Here is a 27683-nt window from a genome sequence, read left to right on the forward strand (position 1 = left end):
GCCTCAGTGCTTCATTAGCCCTCTAATATTAAAGGACTGTGTACGCTGCATGGCCTGATGGAGCTTCACCTTGTTTGATAAAACTCTTAACAGACAACAGAGGGTTGACCGTGGAAGAAACTTCCTCTGAGCTTATAAATGTTGGTTCAGTTTACGCCTGATTAGGACGTCTACATGCCGGCTTTATTCTTCTTTATCCCTTCTTCTACTGAACACATACAGTGCTGCTTTAAAACTTTCTTCTGCAGAATCCAGAGATGATTTCCTGACAGCAGACGACGAGAAGCCAATCAAACTAAAGCAACTTGTTCCAGTAAAACCACATTTATAGTTTCTCTAGTTATTTAAATTGGCCCTCGGGGACAAATACAGTGTTTTAAATTGAATTTAATATAATTTCTGCAAATATGATCTGTTCTGAATCCAAATGGCTTGTGGGACATGTAGGCCGGCACTAACAGGATATAAACAGTGGTAAGGTTAAAAACGTTAGGGTTTATATGCAGATAAAGAACAGAGCTGAGTTACTGGCGGCTTCAGTCTTTCTGTGTGAGAGATGAAGATGAAGATGATGATGATGATGATGTACCAGACAGTAGTGGAACCATTACAGCCTCCTGGGAGCTGCACACAGTTACAGTAGCGCTACGTCTTCCTTGGTTTATGCAACAGCGAGCACCATCACTTCTCACTTCATTAATTTTTCCAATGATTGGAAAAGTTGTTTAAGCATGTTCCCCTAACCCTGATTAACGGCGCTCGGTTCAGCATCCAGCGCCGTTAAAGCACTTAGTCTTTAACAGGAGGAACGAGGATTTAATTAACAAAGAGTCTCTGCTCCTGTCTGTAAATACTGAGCCATCCCAGCGTAGAATAATCAGTAGAAGAAGAACATGCATGACCTCGCTGGTCATGTGCTGCAGGTGAGATAATGGTCGACTGATTATGTGCTGGAGTAATGTCTCTCATTAGCATCTCATTCAATCAGTCTCATTTACGCTGATGGATCCTTCTCTGCTCTTTTACATGGACGTCAGCTGCAGCGCTCTGATTGGCTGGAGGCTGGAAAACTAGAAAGACTCTGAGAGCAGGATTTAACAAATAAAAACTAAACATTATAAAATGAAAAATAGGGTTCATTAAATGAAATGAGTCAGAAAGACGACAACAAAGAGGAAAAGGAAATAAAATAAATGTGTTTAATGCGTCTGGTTCCATAAAACACACACTACACATCATTTATGATTTATTCACATTCATCAACATGTAGACGACCGATCAGCTGACAACCACACACACACACACTGTAACACACACACACACCATAACACACACACTGTAACTGTATCTCTCTCTCAGAGCGGTTGCTGCAGTAATGAAGATTTAATCACCTGGCTTCTCCGTCTGAGTTATGACCCCCAGTGCTGCATAAAGGCCATTAGGAGAACACACACACACACACACACATATATATTGTATACTGCCACCCCCCCACACACATGCTCAGACATATAATGAAGCTCTCCCTCTGATTAGCTCAGTAAACTCATATCCAGTCAGTCTGGTTCTAGACGTTCTACAGAACCAGAACCAGAACCAGTTCCTCTTCAGTGTCCTGCTCAGTGTCAGAGTCTGTTCATATCTGCAGTGCTAAGAGTCTGAGCAGCTGATCCTGCAGCAGAGTTGTTCTCTGAGGTGGAAGCAGCTGAGACTCAGCGTTTACCTGCTGCTTTCTTTAGGATTAGCCAATCAGCTGGCTCGTACAGCTCGTACAGTACACGACCAGAAATCTTTAGATGTGTCGTTACGACGCTACGAGTCTCAACAGACACGACTGAGCTCAGTGACGTGATCCACGGAGTCGTTTGACTTTAAATGTGAAACAGGAACAAATGAGTCAATGGAGCGACGACAAAACTTGAAGCTAGCTTGATTTACATCTGTTAGCATCAAACATCAGACGTTAGCTTCCATTGAAACTACATCGTAGCTTGTTGCTTCATTATTTTGGTTCATTCACACAGGAAGAGACGATCATGTCGAGTAGAAACGTTGTGTCTGGGACGTCCTCTAGAGACGTCCACTAGAGATGTCCTCTAGAGACGTCCACTAGAGATGTCCTCTAGAGACCAACTGTCAGACACAAAGAGATGGACGACCAGCACCGTTACCTGGTTTAGGCTAATGTTAGCTGGTTTAGGCTAACCGGAGCCTAGGACGTCCACTAGAGACCAACTGTCAGACACAAAGAGATGTTTTATTAAATAGTTTTAATCGTGTGTGTGGAGACTGTTCTTTGAGCTTCGACCGTCAGATTTCTGTTTAACCGTCTTAACGTCGCAGAGCTTTGATGAAACACAGAGTTAATGCAGAACGTTAACTCTGCTCATCCAGAGGATTAAATAAATATGTTTCCTGTGATTAAGTGTCCAGTGAACGGGGCAGCGCTGAGTCTGTGATGATGGATGATGCTTCCTGAAGCAGTGACGTCTGATCTCACATCGTCTCATTTCTTGAGACTCACTTTTCTCTGAGCCGAGGCGGCTGTGACTTGTAAAGTTTGATGGAGTTTGCGTGGTGCAGGCAGGTGTTTGTGAGATATCAACTCATTTTCCTCCTACAGTGCTCGTCTTATCCAAATCTCCATCTCCATCTTTCTGTGCGGGTCACCCCTCTCTCCTCTATCTCCTCCCAGGGCCATTTCTCAAAGCAAATTTCCCCCCACAGATGAAACTTCACTCCCCCTCCCAGCTCCAGATCAGAGCTGATAGAGATTGAAATGTTATTTCCTCTTTTCCCAGGAAACTTGTGCTGCAGCGTTCTGGTTCTTCAGACCTCCCCCGTGTGTTATCCCATCTATCTGTCGCCACTTTTCTCATCTCATTGACTTTTGATGCGCCTTCCCACCAATTTGTTGTCGGTAAATCGCCGTCCCATAAAACACAGAAGAGAACTCGGGTATTTTTTGCTTCCTGTTCGATCGGTGTCGGCGGCGGTGTCTGAAGACATTACGCCCACTCTCCTCAGAGGGAGTGTCTGTTTTTAATCAGACGCAGGACGACCGCTGGGATGACTGCAGCCGACACATAACCTCTCCAACTTCTAATAGGGCCCCGGTTTAGCTCCAGTGGTTCTCAAACTGTGGTCTGAGGACTCTTGGGGGTCCTGCAGGGAGTTCTTAACCAGTAACCCTGCACAATGAGGAAAGTTGAAGCACTTTTCTGTGATTAAATTAGACCATTAGTCCGTGGTGCTGATGGTGATGCACATATGCAGTTAATGTTATTCCTGTAACATGTAGCAAGGACTGGAGTCTAATAACAAGAGTCTAATTTAATAAAGTTAGAGAACAGGAGAACAGCTGCTGTAAATATGAGGCAGGACGAAGCCAAACTAAAGATCCATCCAACAGACACAAGATCCTCTGTAGAACCAAATGGGTTAAAATCACAGAGACAGGAAGTAAAGAAATAAAACACTATCATGGCAGTCCCTCTGTTGCATGGTGTCTTCTATGTGGCAATAATTACTTTATCTATTTATTATCTTAGGCAGTGATTTAAAATTGATTTCTGGAACTGATTCGATTCAATATCAAACGACGAGGTGTATTTCATCTAATGTTCCAGAAGTTTGTGGCGTCTCCTCCATCTTCTCCCTCTGGATCCTAATCTTTCAGGTGTCTTTGCTTTTTCTTTAATTAGTTGACTTTCAGTCTTTATCATTTAAACCAATTTTAATTTGACAAGTTTTTAGTAAAAAGTTGAAATTCATGTGAATAAGGACGTGCAAATCTCCATCTCCAAAAGATGTGTATATATTTATATATAAGTTTTAGACGGTAGACAATAAATATACTGGAGATACTTTACAATGTTACTATTGTCATATATATATAATACATATATATATATATATAACTACAGTTATAATAGATTAATGTCACTGTCTACATCAGGCTATATGTTTTAATTAGTTAAAGTGAGATTTATTTGGTCTTATTTCCAATAAAAACATGTTTTAGACACAAAACAAATGATTTACCATCTCCCCCTTTTACATATTGACATTATTTTAAACCTTATGTTTCAGTAATAGTTCGTATATGTATGTTTACATCTCTTCCATCCGTCTTCCCTCGTCCTTTCTGTTGACTCTCGTCTCTTACACAGAACAGATAAAGAGGTCTGCAGTTATTTTGCTGAGGACAGAAATTACCCACCCAATTGTCCATAATGGGAGGACGGTGCCGTTACCGGCCGCTCTGAAATGAATCCATTAGAAATGTTGGAGAACGAAAATGAGCCTCAGACGGCACTAATTTCAAATCCCTGAGGTAATTTGGAGTCGTTAACAACAATTTGTGCCTTTGAAAACTCGAAGCTCGCTAATTTCCATGAATAATACATGGAACAAAAGATAGATACTTTACTCCCTTTTTATTTTTTCCCCAAAGCCACAAAGATGAAGTCTTTTTCTTTTTTTATTATCTTCTCCCCGAGGCGTGGGCGGTGATGAATGACCACCGAGCTCTTGGCCATCCCATAAAGAGGCTGCTGATAATGGCACGACTGAAAAGCAAGAAGCTGTAATGAAACAGAACAACAGATGTAATGTTTGGATCCCAGATCTAAAACGTCCCTTCGGTCGCAGCCAGACTCTGTTTGTCTGATTCTGATTATCTGTTTATCTCAGAGACGACGTTCTCTAACACGTAAAGTTTAGGAAACCATCAAAGTGATTTCCTCCGAGTGAGCACAGACCAGAGCAGAGGACGTTCACAGCGATGTCTGACAGGAAATACAAGTTAGAAGAAATGAATCGACATCATCGAAGTTAGTTAGTTAGGGATTTAAGTCGTTGTAATAAACTGCTTTTCATGACCAGTGGAGATGCTAAGTTTTGGGAAACCTAGAAAAGACGTACATGTGTTGAGTCCAAACTAGGGTAGATAGAAGGAAGCCCCTAGTGGAGGTTGTGGATCAGTGTTGGGTCTTCATAGGTTTAAAGGTGCTTATTCCTCCAGAAGAAAAAGAACCAGAAGAAGAATAAATAGAGGAAGAACCAGAACCCAGGTTCTACCATGAAGGTCGTCCTCTGTTAGTCAGTATCTAGTGTGGATGTGGATGTATGGTGAGGTGGTAGTAGTTGATCATCTAAACAGAATCCATGGAGTCCACTCAGTCAAAGGCTGCACCCAAACAACAACAACAAACACTGAACGTTTAAAAGAAGAGAAAAGTTTCCTGGAGACAGCGTCAAGGAGAAACATCTTCCAGAGAGGGTTAGGGAGTTTATGGCAGCGTTGGATGACCAGAACATTTCTGGAGTAGAGAACACAAGGTACCAGCTACCCTCTCCACACTACATTAACTCTGACTGAAAGATTTATTGGACTGAATCCAGTCCACTCTAGGAGAAGACAAGGAAGACAAGGACAGACTTTAGGAAGCTACAGGAGACCAACTCTAGGAGAAGACAAGGACAGACAAGGACAGACTTTAGGAAGCTACAGGAGACCAACTCTAGGAGAAGACAAGGAAGACAAGGAAGACAAGGACAGACTTTAGGAAGACACAGGAGACCAACTCTAGGAGAAGACAAGGAAGACAAGGACAGACTTTAGGAAGCTACAGGAGACCAACTCTAGGAGAAGACAAGAAAGACAAGGACAGACTTTAGGAAGCTACAGGAGACCAACTCTAGGAGAAGACAAGGAAGACAAGGACAGACTTTAGGAAGCTACAGGAGACCAACTCTAGGAGAAGACAAGGAAGACAAGGACAGACTTTAGGAAGCTACAGGAGACCAACTCTAGGAGAAGACAAGGAAGACAAGGACAGACTTTAGGAAGACACAGGAGACCAACTCTAGGAGAAGACAAGGAAGACAAGGACAGACTTTAGGAAGCTACAGGAGACCGACTCTAGGAGAAGACAAGGAAGACAAGGACAGACTTTAGGAAGCTACAGGAGACCAGCTCTAGGAGAAGACAAGGAAGACAAGGACAGACTTTAGGAAGCTACAGGAGACCAGCTCTAGGAGAAGACAAGGAAGACAAGGACAGACTTTAGGAAGACACAGGAGACCAACTCTAGGAGAAGACAAGGAAGACAAGGACAGACTTTAGGAAGCTACAGGAGACCAACTCTAGGACATTTAGGACCAGATCAGATCAGGACGTCTCTGTCTTCTCCATCTCTTTGCGCTGAGTTTTAAACATGATCACAGGACGACTCTCGATCAGATGAGGGTTCACTGTTGGTTTGTTTCTTATCCAGTCGTCCCACGATTCATTTCAGCTGCTTGTCTTGTCTCATAGAAAGTCTGAGTCCAAACACCTCTTTGTAATGTCTGCTCTCGTCATCCAGGACGGTCTGAATAAAGCATTTGTCTGTGAAGTCGTGAGAGTTTAACTTCATTAAAACGATGGAGAGCTGGATTCTCTTTGGTTTGTGTGAAGGTTGAGGATGAAGCCGATGGGGGTTCGGTGGAGTCCCTGCAGCAGGAGCTAATTATCCAAACCACCCACAGATCCTCTTTTAGAAGAAGAGAATCTAAAAGGTAGAAATAATCAAACGCCGGCTGACGCTCACGTACACATATGTACACACTGATTGCCATTCATGTCGGTGTGTTTTTCTTTGAAAAGGCCCCGGAGAGAGCAGCTTTGTGTAGATTAGAAACATCAAAGAGGTTTTATAACGAAGAAAAGACGAGTGTGAAGCAGCGGCAGGAAAAATCCTGCTCCCAGTGAAAGTCAGAGAGTTTGTGGGAGGTTGTGTGTTCAGGCCCGACCTTAATGTGTGACTGTGTCCTTGGGAAATAATGTGTTTACATCAGCAGCTTCTCTTCTGTTCATCACTTCATGTGTTCGTTCTGTGGACTCTCTTTGTGTGGTCTCAATAACAACTCCTTAGATGTGGAGCCTTTAGTTTATCTGGACTCCACAACTTTTAGAGCATTAAAACCTGTTCACACGTTCAGAGTCAAGGTTAATGTCAGGTTATGATTGAGGTCAGGTACCACATTAGGTTTTTCTTCACACATCCAGCATCCACAGAATTACAAAGTTAATGCTGCACAGACATCTGGCTCTAGATGAGGATTTACATTTTGCAAGCTGCTGCATTTTGAACCACCGCCTGAAACTAATTTGAGTTTGAGCACAAAACCTTCAGATTTAAAAGCTGCACATCATTTCAGATAAAGATTTAAAGTCAAACAGGTATCTGTGTTTGTTCTCTTCCTGTTACGACTGAAATTGTTCCTCTGAACACAGAGTTTGTTTTCATCAGCAGCTTCAGAAACATTTTATTCTTCCTTTATCACAAAGACAGTGAATTCATAGAACCATGGTTTCATTAGTAACCCCCATTCTCTCTGCCATTGTCCTCTCTGTCGATCACTTTTTGTTTTGACTGTAATCCTTTCTTTTTATCAGCTCCAGAAACTTTTCCTGACTTTTTATTCTTTCTGATAGCAGAGATAGTGAATTCATAGAACCATGGTTCCATTAGTAACCCTCATTCTCCTCCTTACTTTAATCTACAAACTATCTCCTAACTTCTCTTCTAAATCATTACTGGCTGAAGTAAAACAAATCTCTAACAGTGAACAGATTTACCTGCTGCTGATGTGATGAGTCATATTTGTGAACTATTTTTTTATTTATAAGTTTAAAGTCCTTCACTCTGGTTTTAAATGACTTAAAGGAGAAGACATGACTGTGTGATGGACAGCTGCTCTCCAGGTCACATATACTCAGCGCTGTAATTCCATAAAGTCATTTTAAATCACCTGTTCAAAGGAAAAGGGTGAGAAGAGGTGAAGATGTGGAAATAAAAGTGGAGGTGTGGGCCGAGGAGGGAGGGGGGTGAGAAACGGTGGCAAACACTGGCATTTCAGTCACACTGTCCACGGGAGAGTGATTTACAGAAATACAGCTGCTGTAGCCTTTTGGAAAAACAGGAGGAAAGAGAAAAAGGAGAGGGCTGACATTTGAGGAAAGAAGGGAGAGAAGCAGGGAGGACAGGAATAATGCATGAGCAGCAGCTGTGATGTTTGACCTCCACGGGGAGGAGACAGGAGCTGGATGAAGGAGTTCAGCTCTGAACTGACAGGATCTGATTCAAACTTCACTTCCTTCAGTCTCTGTGAAAGTGAAACCTGCAGACGAGGCCTGAACCATGAGCCGTCTGCTCCTCACCTGTAATCAGTCTGTTTAGAAAGAAGACTGAACAACGTCCTCCGTCTAAAACAAATCATTTATGGAGTGAAGTTGGAGTCTGGAGTCTCTCTGTTGGGAACTGATTGTGAGAACAGCAGCTACCTGAAACCACTGAACTCAAACTGTGGAGAATGATTTCATGTTTTTAAACGTCTTACAAACATCTGAACAAACTTTATAAAATAGGAACTAGATGAACGTGAAGGTTATTTTATCTCCAAGGACGAGTCGGACGATCCGATAACAGCAGCTCAGGGAACGATAAAGCAACAGGAACTAAAACTAAATGTAGTTCTCTCAGGTCAGAAACAAAATAAAAGAACTGCTCCTCATTTTCAGATGGAACTCGTGCTCTGGGATGATTTCCTACTTTGATTTAAGATTATAAACAGTTCATGGCCTAAACCTGGACCTGAAGATGGAAAGAGTTGACTTGAAGAAATAAATCAGACTTTTTCATCCCATCATCCATCACGACTTCCTTCTGACTCCTGCTCTTCACCGAGTCATTTAACAGTAATATATAAGAGTCAGGAGGATGTGAAAGTAATTCTGAGGTTTTCAGAGACAGAAGCGTTTAGCTTCAACCTCTCAACACATCACACCTTTCAGGATGTCTCCTGCAGAGGTTCTAAAGAAACCATTTCAACCTATCGCTGCTTCACAGCATCAGTCCGTCCAGTCTAGACCATCAGAGAACAGAACAGGTGGCTTTTATTCTGAAGGCCAGGAGGAGGAGGAGGAGGAGGAGGAGGAGGAGAAAGCCTCCTGGTAACGAAGTTCCCTTTAGAAACATGTTCACATCCAGAGTCCAGAAGAGTCGGATGAAGAGCAGAAGGTAGAGTCAAACCAGTTTATGAGTCAACAGGCAGAATCATCCTTGACAATCACATCAGATTATCTGGTAGTGTGAGACGTTTACAGACCTGCAGACTCATCGGTTCAAATAAGTTTGATATTTAAAATCTGGATGATTACGTCAGTGCTTTCAACATAAATAAATGAGAAAGTTCTGACGGTGTTGCCTAGCAACGATAAACATTTTAGGCTAATGGTAGCTAGCATGATGCTGCAGATAAATATTAAAATCAGTTTGAATCTCTGATCCAGATCGCCTCTTTTAGACCTCTGCTGTGTTTAAAGTTCTTCTTCTTCTCCTTCTTTTGGTTTAATAAATGATAAATAAACCAGTCTGAAGGTGCTTTAGCGCCACCTACTGGATGGGATCAGACATCACAGTGATTTCTCTACTGTCTGGGTTTTGTTCCCTGTGAGATCAGGTGAGGTGGTGCATTCAGTGCTCCTTTGATTGGTCGTGGTAATCTACATAACATCCTGTAGTGTGTCCACGTTTAGAGAGAATTCATTCTTGTAGACGTCTTAGATATGTTGTGCAAATATAATCTGTTGTATCCAGACTCAGTTCAGTCAGAGTCAGAGTCTGGTAGATCTCCTTCTGGACTGATGACTGTTACTCCTCTGTCCATCACCACATGAAGCCCCGCCCACACTGATCTGATTGGTCCGGTAGATCTTTGTTTGAACAGAATCAGTTCCCAACAGAGAGACTCCAGATAAACGTTACTACAGAAAGAAAAGTTTTGTTGGTGGAGGAAGTTGAACTGATCAGGTCTTTTCTTACGTTCCTTTAAAGTCTGAACAGACGTGAAGGTAAACTGGAACTTAAACTGTTTTATGGAGGTAATTCTTCTTCTTTTTATTAAAAGGTGTTTTTTAAGAGAATGAGGAACATAAATATTAATTATCTGGTTAAAACGGAGACTGTGTGCTCGGTGCAGATGGTGTAATGTGCTGATCCTGTAATGAAAGCCAGCGTCCCTCAGCAGATTCTGGAGCATATCTCACATCAGTGTTGTCTCCTCATTACCAGCAAAGAGCATCATGGCCGCCGTAAGTCAGCAAAACGAGCCGCAGTTAGAAAGACAGCCGGCTCACCTGGGGCCGTCTGGCATTTTGGAAAATCTATTTGTGCTATTAATAATGTAATAATTGACAGGAGTAATAGGAAGTGTGTGTTCAGTCGGTGATGAGCAGCTCGGCCGCTCGGCTCCACAACACATTGTCTTTATTATTCTCTCGATGCAAAAGTTGACTTTGGTTCGATGCAGTAAAAAGACACAAACTGTGAAAGTGTTGAGACGTCAGGAGCTCACAGTCAGCATTCCCTCTCCATAATAAACCCTCCCTCACCCCTTCACCTCCCTCACCCCCCACCTCCTCACCGTCTCCACCAGGTGTGAAATCTGCTGCATGGCTGCACAGCTCTCAACAGACAGGGGGCGCTGTTCACCAGAGCAGACAGACAGCAACAAGATGAAGAGAATAAACTTTAAGTCATTTAATGAGCTGCAGTAAACACTCCAGATGGAGCTCTGTGGCCCTTTACCTAAAAGTCTAAAATGTATGGGTACACTTTAAATATGACGTGAAACACAATAATTATTTATACTTCTGAAAAATACTGTGGCAGTAAATTAACTTACAGAAATGACAATGTGCCGTTTTATTCTTTCAGTTCATGATGTTTTTCTTTCCACATTCCCACTAATGAACTACATGCTAATACAGTTAGCATACGTCTCTAGCAGTTTACATTCAGTAAATTAGCATAGCGGCTAGCAGACGTTTCTTGACCAGTTCCAGCTTCTTCACCGTTCATGACACCGTCCAGTGATCTGATCTGATTGGCTAATCTGGACCTGAGGAAGCTACCTCATTGGTTCTTTTCATTATCAAACTAAACTTATAGTGGACTCCGCTTTCACTGGTGGACCGGCTCCCTGCTCATGTTCAAGATGAAAAAGAAAATCTGCAGTTTGCACAAACTTAACTAGTAAAACATTTAGTAGTAATTTATTGAAGTAAACCATTATTTTTCTATTTTTTTCTGAACTCCAGCTCTCATGTGATAAATGTCGTTTTATGTGAGTGTGTCATGAAGACCTGCTTCAGATCAGCTGTTTGAAATGTTCAGTAGGAGTCTGTTCAGACAGTCAAGGTTATTCAGAGTTAGGGTTAGTGCATTTGATCCATTCAAGTCTCTGGATGTGGACGATGCGTTCAGGGACAGTGAGGGGACAGTAAAGACGTCTTAAAGCCGTCCATGCTGCAGACGTGTTCCTCATCACTGATGCCCACACTGTGGCCGTTGTTTCCATCAGTTTGGGTCTTGGTGGCTAATTTTATTCTGTCTTGGTGGTTCAACAGTTCAGATGAGACTTGAAGCGGAGAAAATTTATCAGAGTGAGTTAATGAAGAACACCCCCTGCCCCTCCACCCCCACCCCACCCACAAAGAAGAAGAAGAAGAAGAAGAAGAGGAAGAACGAGGGGCTGAGATCATCCAGAGGACATCAGTGCTGAGAATAGCTCTGATTATTAAACTAGTTCCGCCTCCTTCCTCTCATCTCGTTCTTCTCCGTGCTCCTCCATCACTCTCAGCTCAGATCCTCCTCTTGGTTTGTTCGCTGCAGCATCAGATCAGAGCGTCCAGTTTGTGTCCTGCAGCAGCTCTGAAAACCCAGCAGCTCCTGGTCCAGTTGTCTCAGAGCCACCACCCAACACGACCCAAACACCACCCAACACCACCACCCAACACCACCAAACACCACCCAACACCACCCAGACACCACCCACTGGCTCTAGCTGATGCTCTGACCAGAGGACGACCATGCTGCCTGCAGCACGTCCTCTAAACCTGCTGCAGCTTTGAGGTTATTCTGGAAAATAATCTAGAGAATAATCTGGAGAATAAACTAAAGAATAACAGATTTTTTTAAAAAAAAAGTAGGATTAATTGATTTACAGCTCTAAAGGAAACAAAACGAGAAGTTCAAAGGTCACACAGTTTTTCATTTTAGCTTCCTAGCCTCCCAGCTAACAGTAGCTCCTCCTAGCCTCCCAGCTAACAGTAGCTCCTCCTAGCCTCCCAGCTAACAGTAGCTCCTCTTAGCCTCCCAGCTAACAGTAGCTCCTCCTAGCCTCCCAGCTAACAGTAGCTCCTCCTAGCCTCCCAGCTAACAGTAGCTCCTCCTATACTTTAAAACTGTAATGTTGTTGAAGGTGAGTTTTATCTTAATCCAGCAGCTCCTCATCTTTAGCGATATCTGAACAGACGGATGCTGAACACAGATGAATCTATCTGATTCAGATCTAGATCATCTCAGAACCAATAAAACCTCGTCGTCATTAGAAGCAGTCAGAGATGAACGTTTACAGCCCTGAAGCGTTATCTTGACGATGCTAATTAGACCCTCAGATCATCGTCTTCTCTGAGATTAACGGCGGTCACAGTCTCATCCTCCTTCTCTGACGTGAACCTGATTTTATTCTGTTGGTGTTGATGCATGAAAGTGATGCTCGTAAACTGATTTATTTAATGACAACACGGTGTTTATAAGAGAGGCGTCATAAAGTCTCATAAAGACTGGATTTAATGAGGAAGAGGGAAAACTGTTCATCCAACAGCCGTCAACAAACAGAAGAAGACACAAACAGAGACAGTTTAACTGGCTGCTGTGTTTAGACGGGTCACTGAGACAAAAACATTTTCAAAATAAAATAATGTCAACAAGTTAATTCAGATAAAGATGATGACAACCTCTGATCTGGGAATTTATTTGGTCAAGACTTTCTGCATTTACGTCGACACCATCTCTCCAACCTGATCAATGATGAACTGTTGCCATGGAGACTGAATCAGATGATGTGATCAGATACATGAGTTTACACCCAAACATCTGTACTGATGAAGAGGAGCATCACATCTACTGGAAATAGAACAGAAGAAGAAAAAGACAGAGGAGAAGAAGGAGGATGAGTTAAGACAGAAGACAAGTAGGCGTAGAAGAAGAAGTATGTCCTCCTCCATGTCCTCCTCCTCCATGTCCTCCTCCATGTCCTCCCCCAGTCCTGAATGTGTAGAGTCTTAGAGGACGACCAAAATGTCTCCACGTCTTCAGCATCTCTGTCCACATGGATTCCATCTTGGTTCATCATTTCAAACAGTTGACGTTTCAGTGATTTCTACATCACGTCAGGACAAAAATAAAACCATGACGTCCAGAAAAGATGGTTGTAGATGTTTAGATTTATATACATATCCATCTAAATTAAATGTACAACAGAAGTTATAAAGTGTGTAAAACATGAAGAAGAGCTCTGATCATCTTTTATTTCAGTAACATCATTTACCCTGAAACAAAGTCAGCTCTGGTTTTATTCCTCATAAAATGGTCCCATAATGTCAACATGACCCAGAGCAGGAGCAGACTGACTCTGGACGAGTTCCTGTTTTTAAGGATCTAATTAGGTCAGACTGACTGTGTCTGATAATGTGATGAATAGAAACACAGAGGAGAGGATCTGTGGCCTCTTTCTCTCAGCTCGTCTCTTTTTACCTGAGGACGTCATGTGATTCAGATATTACCCCCCCCCCCCCCCCCCCCCACACACACACACATCTGTGTTTCATGAGACGCGTTCACATGGGATGAATAAACTCTGTGTTTTACTCTAGTTTACTGTCCACAGTTGTGTCTCTGCTGCATGTCAGAGGACATTTTACTCTTTCTGACAGCTTTAGTTACTTTGCAAATTCTAATTGATGAAAAAATGATTTTCATTTTCATCCCAGGACCTCTGTGTTACCAGAAACAAGGCTTAGGTCATTTGCGCTGTAATTGTTTCTTTACAAGTTACGGACATGACCTGAATCACTTGGGATTAAGATCACAGACGATCCTCTGCTAGTATTACATATTACTGGACGTCCCAGGTAGAACTAGTCCCGTGTGAATAGGGCTCGTGTCTGACTCACAGCAGCTGACTCTGAATAAATAGAGATGAGAGAAGAGCCTGAGTGCTGAGCTAACTGACGGTGGTCTGCCTCATGTTTCCTCCTCTCTTTGTTCTCCAGCGACCTTCGACCCCTGACGAGGCTGATGCTGCTGTACGATAACGCTGTTTTACATTCTGTCTTCTGTCTTCCTGCAGCTCGCCACCTGGGACTCGGTCCACGGACTGAACGGCAGTCTGAAGGAGAGTCGGATCGAGAACGGCATGCAGGGAGTGACGGTCAAAGTGGTGACGTTACTGGTAGGTAACATCTGAACACCTGTTACCATCCACAGAGAAGACACACTGAACAGTGAAAGTTGAAGTTTCTCTTTGTTTTCAGTGTTTTTGCTTTGAGCTGCAGATTCTTTTTTTGTCCTTGTCAACACCTCCCTCCCTCCCTCCCTCCCTCCTCTCTCTGCAGGAGGATCCTTTCGTGATGGTGGCAGAGAACATCCTCGGGCAGCCCAAGAGATACAAGGGCTTCTCCATTGACGTCCTTGACGCTCTCGCCAAAATCCTGGGCTTCAAATATGAGATCTACCAGGTGGGACTGACAGACGCTCACCTGTTCAGGGCTCGTTAAATATCTGGTGGATAAGTAACATTAAGAGGGATCAGGTTAATTGTTCCACTCAGCTGGAGGGTCTCAGGAGCAGAGGAACGGAGGAGGAACCAGCCTGAAGGGTTTAGGAGATGGAACAATTTCAATTTAGAGCTTCCAAGACGTTTTCAGAGCTTCACACTAAATGTTTTATTAGTCTGAGGCCTTTTACAGAAAATCTTGCAACACAATTCTGTAAGTCAGTTATTCAAACTTCAAACTGAATCACAGATTTTACTTTGTTAATAAAACAACTTAACTTACAGATACGACAATGTGACGTAGCTTAGTGGCTGCAGATGTGACCATTTTCACTCATAAACTACATGCTAATAAAGTTAGCATACACCTATGGCAGTTTGCATTCAGTAAATTAGCATAGCAGTTAGCAGACTTTTTCCCATAACAAAATACATTCAAGATAAGTTCCAGTTTGACTGACAGCTTCTTACAGTCCAGAGATCTGGTCTGATTGGCTGCTCTCAAGTAGAGGGAGCTACCTGATTGGTTCACTTCAATGTCAATCAAAACTTTTTTAAAACAGTTTTATTGCTGTTATTTTTATTTCTTAACTATTAGCTGTGAGGCTGGGAAGCTAGCTTATTTCCTGAGTCTGATCCTCTGAATTCTGGGAGCTCTTACAGTTTTCTTTGGCTTGAATGAAGCTGGGAGCTTTAAGTTGAACGTTCCTCTTTCTCTCAGGTGGCCGACAGTAAATATGGATCTCAGCTTCCAAACGGCTCGTGGAACGGTATGATCGGAGACCTCATCAACAAGGTGAGACTAGACACTAATAACTCTAACCCCCTGTAGCTTCTGCCAGGTCTCCATCCACATTCTCCCTCCATGTTCATCCTGCAGAGAGCCGACCTGGCGGTGTCGGCCATCACCATCACGCCAGAGAGAGAGAACGTGGTGGACTTCAGCAAGCGTTACCTGGACTACAGCGTGGGCATCCTGCTGCGGAAGCCCGAGGAGAAGATCAACATCTTCTCCCTGTTCGCGCCCTTTGACCTGGCCGTCTGGGCCTGCATCGCCGCCGCCATCCCCGTGGTGGGCGTGCTCATCTTCCTCCTCAACAGGCTGCAGGCGCTGCGCTCCTCCTCCGGCCCCAACGCCCCACCGGGTCCCAACGGCGTGGGGTCGGGGTCCCTGCACAGCGCCATCTGGATCGTTTATGGAGCGTTCGTCCAGCAAGGTGAGAGAAGAGAAACCCAACGAGTCCACCTGTCTTGGCTTTTTGATTAACTAGAAAGTGTTCCTAATGTTTTGCCCTTAGTCTGGACTTTCATCTGACTACTTGTCTTTTAAAAAATCTATCCATCCAACAGTTTCCCAGCAGAGTCAGTGGACTGTCAATCATGATGTCACATCCTGTTCTTATAGCGTCAAATAACTTTAACATACATCAACATTATAAAAATGTATGTGACATGTTTTACTGTGGCCCTCCGTGTTAGTGGGCGGGGCTTATATGACCTATACTGCAGCCTGCAGGCAGCAGGGGGCGCTCCACATGCTGAGGAGCTGTCATGGCGTCCGTTAGTGCTACACTCTATGTTTCTCTAGGTTGTGATTGGTTGCAGCCGTGTGGTCTGACTGATGACCTGTATACAACATAACACCTGTATGTAACACCTGTATGTAACACCTGTATGTAACACCTGTATGTAACAGCTGTATGTAACGTGTGTCGTACCTGTGCAGGTGGGGACGGCGTGGTCGGCTCCGTGGCTCTGAGGATCGTCATGGGTAGCTGGTGGCTCTTCACGCTCATCGTGTGTTCGTCGTACACCGCCAACCTGGCTGCCTACCTCACCGTGTCACGCATGGACCACGCTATAAGGTCAGTTCACCTCAAACCAATCACCACTCCCTATGCTATGAAGAGCTACTATATTACTATGAGCTGAATAAATGTGAGGACAGACTGAACCTCATCACTGACAGTTTATAAAAACTAAGTGTCCTGGACATGACTGAATCAATCAGCAGCTCGTTGGATGGGACAGTAAATGAAGTGTAATTTATCAGTGAAGGTAAATCAGCTGCAGCTGTATCAGTAGTTTCTAATTCAGTAGTAAAATGGATGATGATGATGTTTCCTGATAAATAAATGAAATGAAGTGAAGGATGATCATCAGATGTGTTAGCAGCTAAAGAGAAGAGGACGTAGAAACATTCAGATCCCGTTCTGTTTCTGTTGAAAAGGCTCTGGGCTTGAATGTTTCTCCATAAAGAAGTGACACAGCTGCTGAGGTCAAATGTTTAATGCATCTAAAAGCTCTGCCTCCAACATGTAACCCTCCTGCTGTTAAACAACAGAAAAACCTCTGCACTGTTAACTCATATAACACTCGATAGATAGATAGATAGATAGATAGATAGATAGATAGATAGATAGATAGATAGATAGATAGATAGAATGTGGGGGAGAAGAAGAGGAGAATGAGGAGGAGATAAAAGTTGAGGAGGAAGAGAAGAAGAAAGTAAGGGAGAAGGGGAGGGGATAGAAGGAGGAGACGAGGAGAAGACTTGTCTCCACTTTGTTTATTTATCCCACGTAGCCAGTAGCATGGAATTGGACAAGAATATACAAAAACCAATAACAAATATATAGAGAAAAATCTAAATCTAAAGACATCCTGTACGTACAGTTAGTGGTGGAAATGAAATATGAGGAGAGAGGACCAGACATGGAACAAGAATCATCTGAAGCAGCTTTAAGCTGATAGACACTTTATCTTTATCTGACCGTTTACTTCACTCATGTGTTGTTTGACCTGAAGTGATCACAGATACCAGCTGACCTGAGAACCACAGCACAGAGGAAACACTAAGACAAGTGTGATTATAAGAGTTTTACTTTCTGTCTCTGAAACAGCTCAACAGATCATGAAGCTGTCTGCTCTGGGGGTTCAGGACGGATTTTATAAAGTCTTTTGAGACAATTTGTTACTGATGCTACAGAAATGAAACTGAATAGAAGTGAAAATAATAAACAGACTGTTTTATAATCAGTTTTATCATAATGTCCCCACTCAGCTGATCCTGAGACTCTTCCTGTTTGTGTCCTGCAGGTCTTTCCAGGACTTGGCCCGGCAGATCGACGTGGACTACGGGACGGTACGAGACTCTGCGGTGTACGACTACTTCAGGAACAAAGGCACCAACCCTCTGGAGCAGGACAGCACCTACGCCGAGCTGTGGAGGACGGTCAGCAGGAACAACGGCATGGACTACTCCGTGTCCAGCCCGTCAGAGGGAATACGTAAGGTAGGCCTCTGAAGGTCAACCCAACCACAACGTGATGAGGAACACACAAGTCATCAAGACTCTAATGAGACGTTGTCACACTCATAAAGGTCTGAGTCAAAGTCAAGTAGAATCCTGACAAAAAAATCTAGTCTCAGGTTTATTCTTTACATCCGTGCTGATGCTGCAGCTGTCTCCATCTGTGTATGGTTACCATGGTCACAGCTGAACCTGCACATTGGATTGTCTAGAGGGCAACGGCCTGAAGAGCCTCTTGACACCTCCATTCTAGAGTACGGTTACCATGGTTACGGGGGTTATTATGGTCTGAAAAGACTGGGTGTCCCTCTGCAGCGATGCAGCGTCTGTCCAGAACCCTGCTCACATAGCATTAGCATTAGCATTAGCTTCGTGCTCTGATCCTGTAGATTATTAAAGCTCTGATCAGAGGACGCAGAGTCAGATTCAGTTTATTGAGACAAAGGTTGAATAAATTGTGTGTTCAGGGCGTCTGCTGGGAGCCCATCGCAGGATCTGGATGTTTATCATGCAAACGGCTGAATAATGGATTCGCTCAGAGACGATTTGTCTCCAACGCTAATTTGTCATCGGCTTTTTGGGAGATCTACGAGCGCAATAATGTTCTCAACTTGTGTTCTCACACACAAACACACTGCCTCTCTAATTGGTTTATGGTGCAACTGCTGTAGCTGTTAAAGTGATGAGTAAACAGAGCAGGGTCTTTGAATGTTCGCCTGCTGTTTGTGTTTTCAATAATCACTGATGATGCTCATGATGAAGTGGAACTGTTCTCCTTAAATGTTGAACCACCAACCTGTGATCAATGGACTGACCCAGTGGAGGCAACCAGATAGTGATCAGTCAGTTTAAATGTTCAGGAGCCAGTTATTGTGATGTTGTCCATCAGGTTGTAGAAATGGATGATGGATGTTTAATAGGACCACATTTAAACTAAACCAGTTCACAAATAAGAAGGACCAGAGGAGGAACCAGGACCAGAGGAGGAACCAGGACCAGAGGAGGAACCAGGACCTCAGTGGTTATGGATCAGATGATGAGTTCAATCTTTGTAAATGTTTAGAGCATGGTCTGACACAGTTACAGGAAAACTCACCTCAACATGAAGTGATCATCTGAACATAGACGTAGACATCTGTAACTGAAGCTGCTCTCTCATCACCGAGCTTAGCATCTTCTGAAACGCTGGAGAGAAGCTAACAGCTAACAGATGCAGGTTGAAGTGGTGGAGGCAGAAGCTGCTGACACAGTGAAAACACCCACACATCCACTCCACCTCCACCTCCACCTGCTTCTATATGTGTTACCATCACCTCATCACCCTGAACTCAAACCCTGTGGTTAAAAATAACAGACCATTATTTCATATCATGATTACATTTACATTTATTAGCTCAGCTGGTCTTCACTAGTCCAGTGTTTGTGTTGAGAGCTCGTCTTATATTCGTGTCCCTCTGCAGGCAAAGAAGAGCGCCTACGCCTTCCTGTGGGACATGGCGGTGTTGGAGTACGCCGCTCTGACGGACGACGACTGCACCATCACCGTGTCTGGAAACAGCATGAGCAGCAAAGGCTACGGCATCGCCATGCAGCACGGCAGCCCCTACAGAGACCTCTTCTCTCAGAAGTAAGTCACGGCATGAGCAGGAAACTCAGCTTTCAGAGTCTGTGGAGGTTCTCAGTGTTCAGGTCATGAGACAAACTCGTGGACTTCTTTGTAGAAGACGTTTCCTCCAAGTGTTCGGCTCTGATGATGGTGGCGAGTTTAGCTTTTTATCAGGAACATCTGTGGGTGGAGTCCATCTGAAGGTCACATGACAAGTTTGGAGAATGTTGAGAAGTTGTGAATTTTCTGGAACGTTATTAAAAAAGTAAAATAAAAGGTAAATACGTGGACTGACGTCGTAGGAAGGCGTATGTGCTTTCAGAAAGAGAGAGAGAGTCTTTCCATCTTGTTCCAACATCTGGATCATGTCTCCAAGTCAACCAGCAGCTGTTGATGGTTCTGATCCAGCGGTAGGTAGAGATCCATTAGAGACAGCAGCTGCTACAATATTCTACTGACCACATGATGGCGCTGCTGATTTACAGACACACACTGAGATCAGATCTCAAGTGCTGGCTGGGGACGCATGTGGAGACACATTTATATTAAGACCAGGTGGAGACACAGGGACTTAGAGATGGACAGGTGAGAGCAGATCTTCAGGACGGATGTTTGATGACGTCTGCAGGCGTCTCAAACCTGTTGAGACGTGTTTAACGAGATCTGAGAAACACCTCCTTCAGGCAGAGTTTACTCACCGTTAAATCAATAGCCTCGCTCCACGCTAAGGTCAATTAATCTCACATGAAACGAGCTCGTGTTAAGCGGCGCCGTGGTGAAGTGAATGGATTATTCACGGTGTGATGTGTGAACAGAAGCGGTGAGGCCTAATTACTGACTGGATGTTTAAGGTGAAGGCTGCAGACTTTTAGGAAACTTAAAAAGACAAACCTCAAAACACAAATTGATCCCAGTGCGAGTTTAAAATACACATCATTTTAGTAAATCTCCACATTATTACATCATGAATTAACGGTGAGATCCACACAATGTGAAAACTTTCTCATCCGTCTCGTATCGATTGGCTCTCAGACCGAAGACAGGAAGTTGACGTAAGAAGAAGTTTGTGTCTGAAAGGTTCCAGATATCAGATTAAAATGGCAGAACAGGTTTGTCTAAGTATTTATGAAGGTCTGAGGTAAAAAATGGATCCAGACACTTTATTCTTCTAGTCAAAAACATTTCTTTTTCTGTCTCTACCCGGCCGGCCTCAGATGGTTCACCTTCATATGAGCTGGTTCTCAAGGCTTCTTCATAGAAATGACTCAAAACATCAGTGGACCTTCACACAAGTCCTGAAAGTAGACAAAGAGAAACCCAGTCTAACACATGAATCAGGAAAATGAGCAAATATTACATGTCTCTGAGATGAAAAAGTAAGTACACCTCTAGGATTACAAGTTAGAAGAACGGCCAAGTCAAAGTCCTGACCTTAATCCAATAGAAATGTTGTGGAAGGACCTGAAGCAAGCAGTTGATGTGAGGAAACCCACCAACATCTCAGAACTGAAGTGGTTCTGTTCTGAGGAATGGGCTAAAATTCCTCCAAGCTGCTGTAGACCACTGATCAGCAGTTACCAGAAACATTTAGTGACAAGGAGGTCACAGCAGATACTGGACACAAGGAGGACATGATATGTAATATTGGCTCACTTTAGTCTAATGTTTCTGTTTCATATATATTTGGACCGCTGGTATGTTTATGTGTATCTGTCTTTGACGGTCCAATAGGAGCCCTGAAGACTCACCTGTATTAAATATTAAATGTCTTTCAAGGAGGAGGTTACAAGGAGGTCACAGCAGATACTGGACACAAGGAGGACATGATATGTAATATTGGCTCACTTTAGTCTGATGGTTCTGTTTGGCTAAGTTCTTAGTCTACTGTCAGGACTTCCTGAATGTTTTGAGTCATTTTTATTCAGTAATGTAGAAGATTCCGAAGGATGAAAAAACCTTTTACTGTAAATAAAAATAACGTGATCACCACCAGCAGGAGGCGCTCTACGAGGATCGGACTGAACAACTGATTGACAGGAAACAGTCTTTTAAAAGGATCCTAAAGTTATTCTTAGATCATGTTTTTATTATTTCTCCGTGGTGTCAGTGAACACAACACACAGGCCTGCTGATATCTGCATTAACAAGATGTTTAGAGATGAACAGCATGTACCCACCCCCCACTGTCGCCATGGAAACCAGTCAGCTCTACATACTCCAAAATGAAAACCTCTAAAGGCTGAAGGTTAAAATGTTTTCAAATCTTCTACTCCCTCTACTTCTTCTTCTTCTTTCTTCTCCTCCTGCTCCTCCTCCTTTCCCCCCCTCTTTCCTGTCCTTCTTATTTTTTCACTTCCTGCCTCTTCATTATCTCTTCAGCTTCCTCCTCCTCTTCCTCCTCCTCTATATTCCTTCCCCTCCTTCATGTCCTCCTTTTTCTCCTCCTCCTCATCCCTCTCTTCTCCATCATATCTTCTCCTCCTCTGATCACACTCAATGATCAGGGCTCTTTAGAGGAGCTGGTTTCTGGATGTTTTCTGTTTCCCCCAGTCTTGCATATATTAAGCTAAGCTAAGCTAAGCTAAGCTAAGCTAAATGTACATTAGCCTTTACATACAAGAATCCATCCAAACGGTTGCTGTCAGTGTTCAGGCCTCAGCTCCTCTCCCAGGATGGAGGCGATGAAGTCTGGTTCAAGGCTTCCCCTCTTCCTCCACCTCCCTCTGCTCCTCACACCTCCTCCTTCTTTAATTAATCGTCTCTGTTGTTTATTAACTTGAACAGAGACAAACCTTGTTCTTATTAATGACGCCGGTCCAGTGGGCGTCCGACGGCCCGAGGCGTCCATCCTCACAGCGCCGGGGGAGGACTAGGACTAATGTGGCGAGTGTTAAATGGAGGACAGAGCTATTGTTCTGCAGGAGAACCATTATCTCCACGTTCCCCACCATCATTTTAATACCTCGTCCCATAACTGCTGTATTACCTCTACCCCTAGCATTTCCATTTGATAATCCTGCCATTAATAACCTCTGCAGACTCTGTTGCCTCTGCTGCTCATTTGTGCTGTAAAACTATTTTGTCCTCGGGGTGTTTTGGAGGGAGGTGGGGGGGTGAACTGACCTTCAACATGTTCACGCTGAGCTGAACAGATTAAATATAACAAATTGGGCTCTGATGTTACTGTAGCTGAGAGTAGACGAGCACTTCACAGGTCCTGGCAGAGCTGCTTAATTAACTCCATAACTCAACGCAACGAGAGCCCTGGAACAAACCGAGAGTCTGTCACTGATACGGCAGCTCCATGAACGCGTGTGGACACGAGATGTTCAAAGATCTCCTCAAAGATGTTCAGAGATGTGACGGACTCTCCAGAACCAGCATTCATCCCAGTTATCTGAAGTAATCACTTAGCTTATTCATGTTCTCTAAGCATCGTAGCTAAGCTAAGCTAACTAATGCTAACACCAAAGACCGAAGAGTTACACCGATCAGCCATAACATTATGACCACCTTCCTAACATTGTGCAGGTCTCCCTTGTGGTGACTCATCAGAGGCGTAACATGGGCCTTCTGAGGGTGTCCTGTTGTTAGTGGGGGGGTCTTTGAGGGGAGGGGCCTCTGTGGATCATCCCACAGATACTTGATCAGTTTGGGATCTAGTGAATCTGGAGGCCAGGTCAACACCTTGTGATGTTCTTCATGTTTTTTTTTTAGTTGTTCCTGTTTGTGTGTTTTTGTGTGTGTGTCTGTGTCAGGCTGCATCCTGCTGGGGATGGCTGCTGCCATCAAGGAGTGTCATTGCTATGGGGTGGGGGTGCCTGGTCTGGTCTAGGTGGGTGCTACATGTCTAAGTAACATCCACACCAATGAATGCCAGGTCCAGAAGTTTCCCAGCAGAACATTGAACTGTCACAAGATGGTTTAAATGTTATTCACTTCTCCTGTCATAATGTTGTGGCTGATCAGTGTATGTTCTGCTCTTCTCAATAGTTGAGGCTAAACTATTAGTATTCAGTTATTATTAATCCTCATTATCTGCCTTGTTTTCCTTCTTTTACTCCAGAGGATAAACACAGATCAGGTGGGGTCCTTCCAGACGGCCCCTAAACTTTACCTCTGCTGTAGTTTAGTTTAGTTTAGTCCAGATGAAACTGATTTTTCTTCTATAAATGATTCTCTGTGATGATGTGAAGCTCAGCTCCTCCTGCTGTTGATTCAAAAAGTGAAAATGATTTTTTAAAAATAACAATCAATGCAGCCGCCATTATCCCACAAATTATCAGCCTTGTTCAACCTCCCTGAATAAAACACAAGTGGCTCCGAGACGACGACTGAAGCAGCGCGATTATTTCTGAAACGACGGTGGATTAATGGAAGAAACATCGATTAGTGCCATCCAGCACGTCACCTAACAGCCTGTAATGAGCCCATTTCAATAAGCAGAGGACGGCTGTGATGAGCCGGGGATGGATTGATCCAAACAGACTCAGGGTTCAGGCTCTAGCCCTTCTTCCTTCCTTCCTTCCTTCCTTCCTTCCTTCCTTCTTTCCTTCCTTCCGTCCGTCCGTCACATATGCCGAGCGGTCTAAGGCGCTGCGTTCAGGTTGCAGTCTCCTTTGGAGGCGTGGGTTTGAATCCCACTTCTGACATAGGTTTTAGGAGCTGTGGAGTTGTCCTCCTGTGTCCATCTGTTGATGGTTCTGATTAGGGCTGCAGCTATCGATTCTTTTTGTAATCGATTAATCTAGCACTTTATCGATCGATTAATCGATTAATCGGATAATTTTTTTTTACGTTTTTAAACAACCAAAACAATTAATGCATAACGAAAATTATGTGGCTGTAAAATGATCAAGCATTTGCCTTTTATTTCTCAAAAAAACAGAGAACTCCAACTCCAACATTTGGCTCCAAAACTAAGCCCATTTATTGCAATTTACCCATTAAAAGTGCCAGTGCTAACAATTAAATAACAATACAGTTAAGCGAACTTACTGTAAAACATGTATAACATGTAAAACTATTAATACAAACTTAAATAGTAAAGGCCATTTGGTCTTAGTTTTGTCTTCTTAATACAACATTACAAAAAAAGGATTGCACCTTCGGCAAATTACCCATGTAGATTTCTACACCTGCAGCATTTACCATTAGGCTACTAACAAATAATACATAATTTCTGGGGTGAGCCTATTTGCTATGGTAACCTAGCAACCTGTGTGTTTGTTTGTGAACGCGTGCTGTGCGTGAGGAAGAGTGAGAGAGATGAGGGTGCATGCGTGTGTGTGTGTGAAGGGGTTCTTTTTTAGGCTATACCAAAGATTCTATAGTTACCGTCTCTGGCTATACTGTCTTGCAATTGAACGTGAATAAGTTTACTACTTAAAAACATCAAAGCTATGACTATAAGCCGCTACTTTTGTCACTTGCTTTGGACCAGGGACGTGCACAGGAATTTTGAGGGGCAGTTGCTCTGACCTGAAAAAAGCCCCCCCCCCCCCAAAAAAAAACTCACGGGCTATATGAAGGACTGAGAATAACAGGGTCTTTATTAAAATATATATACACAAAGAAGTAAAACACTGAAATACAGCATTCAATCACCTTAACTACTACTAATAATAACACAGAAAAACATGACTTGAGTCATGAAAATCCCTACATCAATATCCCTATCAATATCCTATCAAGTCACTGATACTGTAGGTTTCTCCAAATTTACATACTAAACATGAAAACTTACAATACCAAAAATAGTGATAGGATTTAACCATTTTGAATAAAATAATTAATGTGATGCATTACTTCCATCATTCATTCTTCTTGCTAAAACGAAATGTGAGAAACTATCAGCAGACATGTAGCTTAGTTTGCCTAATGCCTAAAAAATAGCCTAGGCTGTGTGATAACGGGCTGCTTGTCTGCAAGCTATCTGTCTGATTATTTAGGCAAAACGTGGCAAACTCAGAATATAATAATTACCGTATTTTCCGGACTATAAGGCGCACCTGAATATAAGCCGCACCAGCTAAATTTTGGGGAAAAGACAGATTGTTCCATAAACTGCACCCGACTATAAACCGCACCCGACTATAAACCGCTGGTGTTTTAATGTTTAATTACCGTAAGGGTTTCTTCTACCACGGAGGGGATTGTCGGGACAGAGACTGTTTGGAAACGCAAAGCGTCCCATTTATTTACATTTGACAAACATAAATCTTTCGATCAATCAATCAAAATATCAATAGATCAAACTTTAACATCTTTGACATTACAAACAGTAGCTTATAGTCCGGAATTTACGGTAATGTGATGCATTACTTCCATCATTCATTCTTCTTGCTAAAACGAAATGTGAGAAACTAACTATCAGCAGACATGTAGTTTAGTTTGCCTAAGGCCTAAAAAATAGCCTAGGCTGTGTGATAACGGGCTGCTTGTCTGCAAGCTATCTGTCTGATTATTTAGGCAAAACGTGGCAAACTCAGAATATAATAATTACCGTATTTTCCGGACTATAAGGCGCACCTGAATATAAGCCGCACCAGCTAAATTTTGGGGAAAAGACAGATTGTTCCATAAACTGCACCCGACTATAAACCGCACCCGACTATAAACCGCTGGTGTTTTAATGTTTAATTACCGTAAGGGTTTCTTCTACCACGGAGGGGATTGTCGGGACAGAGACTGTTTGGAAACGCAAAGCGTCCCATTTATTTACATTTGACAAACATAAATCTTTCGATCAATCAATCAAAATATCAATAGATCAAACTTTAACATCTTTGACATTACAAACAGTAGCTTATAGTCCGGAATTTACGGTAATGTGATGCATTACTTCCATCATTCATTCTTCTTGCTAAAACGAAATGTGAGAAACTAACTATCAGCAGACATGTAGTTTAGTTTGCCTAAGGCCTAAAAAATAGCCTAGGCTGTGTGATAACGGGCTGCTTGTCTGCAAGCTATCTGTCTGCTAAACGTGGCAAACTCAGCCTGGATTTATGAAGATTTTAATTCATTTAATAAAACTTGATGATGATGATCGTTCGTTTGTTATACATCACAAACTCACCTTCTCCGACAACGTTGAGTCGTCTCACCCGACAACCCTATCTTTTACTGTCTATGCGACAACCTCGACGTGCTCCTACTAGGGCCGCTGCCGGTCGCGTGCAGCGCTGCAGCCACGTAAACAGAGTTTGCCCCTCCTGACTTTCACTTTCGGTGTCCGAATGGAAGTGAATGAGGCTTTGCGATTTTTTTTTTTATCTAGGCCTACGTGAAATTCTGCATCCATTGTACTTCCCCCCCCCCCCCCCAGAAGGGCAACGTGAGTCGAGAAGGACATATGGGCAGTTGCCCGAGCAACCCCCCTCTGCACGTCCCTGCTTTGGACCCTGCGGCTTATACAACGGCGGATGGATTTTTACAGCTAACGGTCAATAGGGGCGCTGACTTTTCTGGTATAGTAGGCTGGTTATTTTGACACAGTAAACGGCCGTGTTACTGCATCTTGCTGTGTTGGCTGTTTTCGAAAAAGATGCTGGTTATTTAGTTGAGCAGCCGGGTTACTGCACTTTTGCTGCCGTGTTACAGGCAAGCACTTTTACAAACGAATTCAATTTAGTCATTTAACGTTATTGCCTCGTCAAGCGTTGTAAGCTTTGTTTTTTGTTATACTGCACTACTACGGTACTATGACTGCAGGAAGTGCGCTAAGAGCGCACCGTTGTATTATTTGTGCACTGCACGAATGCTGCTTGTAATGTCAAAGATGTGAAAGTTTGATCGATTGATTTTTTGTTTGATTGATCGAAAGATTTATGTTTGTCAAATGTAAATAAATGGGACGCTTTGCGTTTCCAAACAGTCTCTGTCCCGACAATCCCCTCCGTGGTAGAAGAAACCCTTACGGTAATTAAACATTAAAACACCAGCGGTTTATAGTCGGGTGCAGTTTATATATGGCACAATCTGTAGTTTCCCCAAAATTTAGCTGGTGCGGCTTATATTCAGGTGCGCCTTATAGTCCGGAAAATATGGTAGTCAAACCGCATCATGACATCGCTACATACAGTATGCGAT

At 43.2% G+C, this 27683-nt stretch overlaps 1 protein-coding gene across 1 annotated transcript in view; it reads left to right on the plus strand.

Annotated features, from left to right (window-relative positions):
- LOC311504587 (glutamate receptor ionotropic, delta-1-like) overlaps nt 1-27683 on the plus strand; it is a gene marked incomplete at both ends in the record, with an annotated part of 347750 nt that overhangs the window by 309378 nt on the left and 10689 nt on the right. Inside the window, 7 exons of the mRNA XM_084567775.1 lie at nt 14245-14346; nt 14510-14632; nt 15392-15466; nt 15551-15887; nt 16397-16535; nt 17770-17965; nt 19444-19610. Of these exons, the coding sequence (XP_084423901.1) occupies nt 14245-14346; nt 14510-14632; nt 15392-15466; nt 15551-15887; nt 16397-16535; nt 17770-17965; nt 19444-19610 (1139 nt within the window). The remainder of the gene's footprint in view (nt 1-14244; nt 14347-14509; nt 14633-15391; nt 15467-15550; nt 15888-16396; nt 16536-17769; nt 17966-19443; nt 19611-27683) is intronic.

The sequence above is a fragment of the Chelon labrosus genome (assembly GCF_963514085.1).
Source record: "Chelon labrosus genome assembly, chromosome: 19".
In the NCBI taxonomy this organism is placed as follows: domain Eukaryota; kingdom Metazoa; phylum Chordata; class Actinopteri; order Mugiliformes; family Mugilidae; genus Chelon; species Chelon labrosus.